Source organism: Anopheles merus, unplaced genomic scaffold, assembly GCF_017562075.2.
Source record: "Anopheles merus strain MAF unplaced genomic scaffold, AmerM5.1 LNR4000147, whole genome shotgun sequence".
Classification (NCBI taxonomy): Eukaryota; Metazoa; Arthropoda; class Insecta; order Diptera; family Culicidae; genus Anopheles; species Anopheles merus.
The window spans coordinates 19,420-22,292 of record NW_024427727.1 but is presented as its reverse complement, the minus strand read 5'-3'; the positions used below and the strand labels follow the sequence as shown (position 1 = coordinate 22,292).

At 41.7% G+C, this 2,873-nt stretch overlaps 1 protein-coding gene across 1 annotated transcript; it reads right to left on the bottom strand.

Annotated features, from left to right (window-relative positions):
- Positions 1–1,065: 1,065 nt before the first annotated feature.
- LOC121601692 lies at positions 1,066–2,605 on the bottom strand. The gene is made up of 2 exons (XM_041930501.1): positions 1,841–2,605; positions 1,066–1,688 (listed from the first exon to the last, which is right to left on the bottom strand). The coding sequence occupies exons 1-2, from the start codon at positions 2,276–2,278 to the stop codon at positions 1,437–1,439; spliced, it is 690 nt and encodes a 229-aa protein (XP_041786435.1). The 5' UTR covers positions 2,279–2,605; the 3' UTR covers positions 1,066–1,436.
- Between the last annotated feature and the right edge of the window lie 268 nt (positions 2,606–2,873).

Genomic DNA, 2,873 nt, shown 5'->3' with positions numbered 1-2,873 from the left:
TGGTTGATGGTTGAAAGAGGAATAATCATTTTATTAACTACATTCTGTTAACACTATTTCATAGAGTACTATCTATGAAATAGTGTTAACAGAATGTAGTTAATAAATTGTTGTTGTGGATATCTCCTTTCTACCTCTGTAAGACTCTTCGATGCGCATGCTATAATCCTTCTTTCTCCGTCTTAATAACCTTCTTGTTCCAAAAAAGCGCCTAACCCCCAGGGTGACGCATCAGTGTACAGAATGGTTTTGTCTTTTGCATCGAAATATCCTCTCTTAATCAAATCATTTTCTGTTGCAATTTTCAACTCCTCAAACGCATCCTGTTGTTCTTTTTTCCATTCGAATTTTACTTTTTTTTTAACAACAAATCCCTTAAGGGTTTTGTCCTATGCAAAAATCCTTTTATGAACGGGCTTATAAATGTTATCATGCCCAAAAACTCCGCACCTTGGACACGTCTTTTGGTCTATCGAACTTTAATATGTCTGAAATCTTCTCTTTGGTGGGGAGAATAACTCGTCCGTCGATTGTGAAACCCAAAAAATCAACTTTCTCCTGATTATATAAAGATTTTCCTCATTGATCGTTAGGTGATTTATCTCAATCACCCTTTTTACTTCCTTCACTAATTTCTCTAACTCCTCTAAAGATCACCCATAAACTAGAACGTCATCCATGTATACCACTAAATTCTTACAATCTGCAAATAACATCTCCATAACACTCTGAAACAACTCAGGTGCACACGACAACCCAAAAGGCAACCTCGTGAATCGCATCAAACCGTTAGCCGTCATAAAAGTGGTTAAATGGCGCACCTCTTCGTAAAGTACTATATGAAAATATGCATCCTTTAAGTCTATCTTAGTGAAAAATAATTTTCCTCCATTATGAGGTATGTCAGCCCACACTTTCTCAAGCGACGGCATTGGTTAGGGCTCACGAACTATCGCCTTGTTCACCTCCCGATAATCTATAACCATTCCGAAATCCTTCTGACCCTTCGGAACTAGCACCATTGGTGATACAAATGATATCGTGCTACGTCTCCTATCAGCCCTTTCTATAATCTGCCTTCTCTCCATGTCTTCAAGTCTTTCATTAACTGCTTTCTCGAACGCAATTGGGACGTTATATCTAATTATGCGCTTTGGTATCACTGATGTGTCTATTCGGAATTTTACCAGTTCCCCACCGATTTTCGGAAATTTGACCCACTGATCAGCCGCACCTGGCCCTGATTCACTGTTGCCGATGCTTGTGTTTCTCCCAACTAATTTGGCACAATTTATCTCCTTCTTTAGCAGCCCTAGCCCTATCCGTATTAATTTTAATTACTTGCCGTTTGAAAACCGAGAAGTGAAATCTCGGTACCGTTCACTACAAAAAACTTGGCCAAATGCCTGTCCAGCAGTTTCACCCCCACATAAGCCTTAAATGAACACATCACTTCTAACGGTCGATGAGTGGCATATCCTTTCAAAATTTCTTCCGGGTGCAATGTAATTAATGTCTTGAATTACAGAACTACATTCTTCCTTGATCCTCTCCCAGCCTTTCTTAGTTACCGTATTCACAGTCGCCCCCGAATCCACCAAGAATTTAAACTCCACCGATCCTATAACACAATTCACGATACACGGATCACTTATCACCCCAGGTGACGTCGCCTTGCCAGTTATCAGCTAAATATAAAAAAATAAAAAAGAAAAGAAAAGAAAACAAATAAGTATACCAGCACACGATTTAAATTTAACAAAAAGTGTAACTTTTAATTTCCTATATTTATTTCAAAACAAAAGAAACATTTTTTTCACTCCGGAACGTCAACTTCTACCTGGTTGACACGCTTGGCTTCTTGTTTCATTCCCAATGTATTATGGTTTCTTTTTGCTGCAAAGCAAAATTCGGCAAAATGGCCGGTTCTTCCACAGGAGAAACATTTCGCGCGAAATGCTTTGCATTGGCCCCAACCGTGCGCACGTCCGCACTTCGTACAGAGTCGCATTCCTCCACGCATTTCCTCATTGTTCTGTACTCGAGAACCTGCAGCTCGCATTTTACTCCACATTGTCTCGTAAGGCTTATATCGATTAGCCGGAACTTTCGCCAATACGTTCACCGATCTTATCAATGCTCGTCGATCATCTTGACTTTGCGCGGAGTTCCCTTCTTCTCCTTCCGGCTTCCTCTCCACCTCTTCCGTCCGAATGAAAGCGAGATGTTTTCCATGGCTAATTACTCGTTCTAAATTGTCACCGAAAAAGTTTGCCATTTCGTAAAGTTTAGCAGATATTTCTGGAACCGATCGCCGTTGCCTGCATTATCTCTTCCTCACGCTGCGCACCCACGAACTCGCATAACACCGCTTGCTTTTCAAGACGCAGCACCCAGTCCGCAAATGGTTCATGCACTTTCATCTTCATCTCACGGAACTTCATCCTCTCTTTTGATGCGTCGCACTAATCACTAAAATAATCGTCAAGTGCGCGGATAGTTTCGTTGTAAATATCCTCCGATTCAGACGGCAAATTTCGCTGCTGCATTTCGATGATGCTCAACAAATAGCTTCCCGCAAAAATCTATAGGCCCGTTACACGGGTTTTTGAATCAACAAGCGCTTTGCATGCCACTATCCTCTCAAACTTATCTCGAAACCGTATCCATTCCGCCATGTGTTTCCCAAGCGGCATCGCTGCCCGCACAACAAAATCGAGCAGTTTTTGAGCTCGCTTTCTAGCTCGCTTTCCGCCGAAACCGATCGAGAGAGCGAGCAGAAACGTCCGAAGAACCGAACGAAGCTCTTGATCGGTTGAAGCGTTTACGGTATTTCGAGAGAGCGCGCTGTATGTGTATGTTTCTTTTTGACA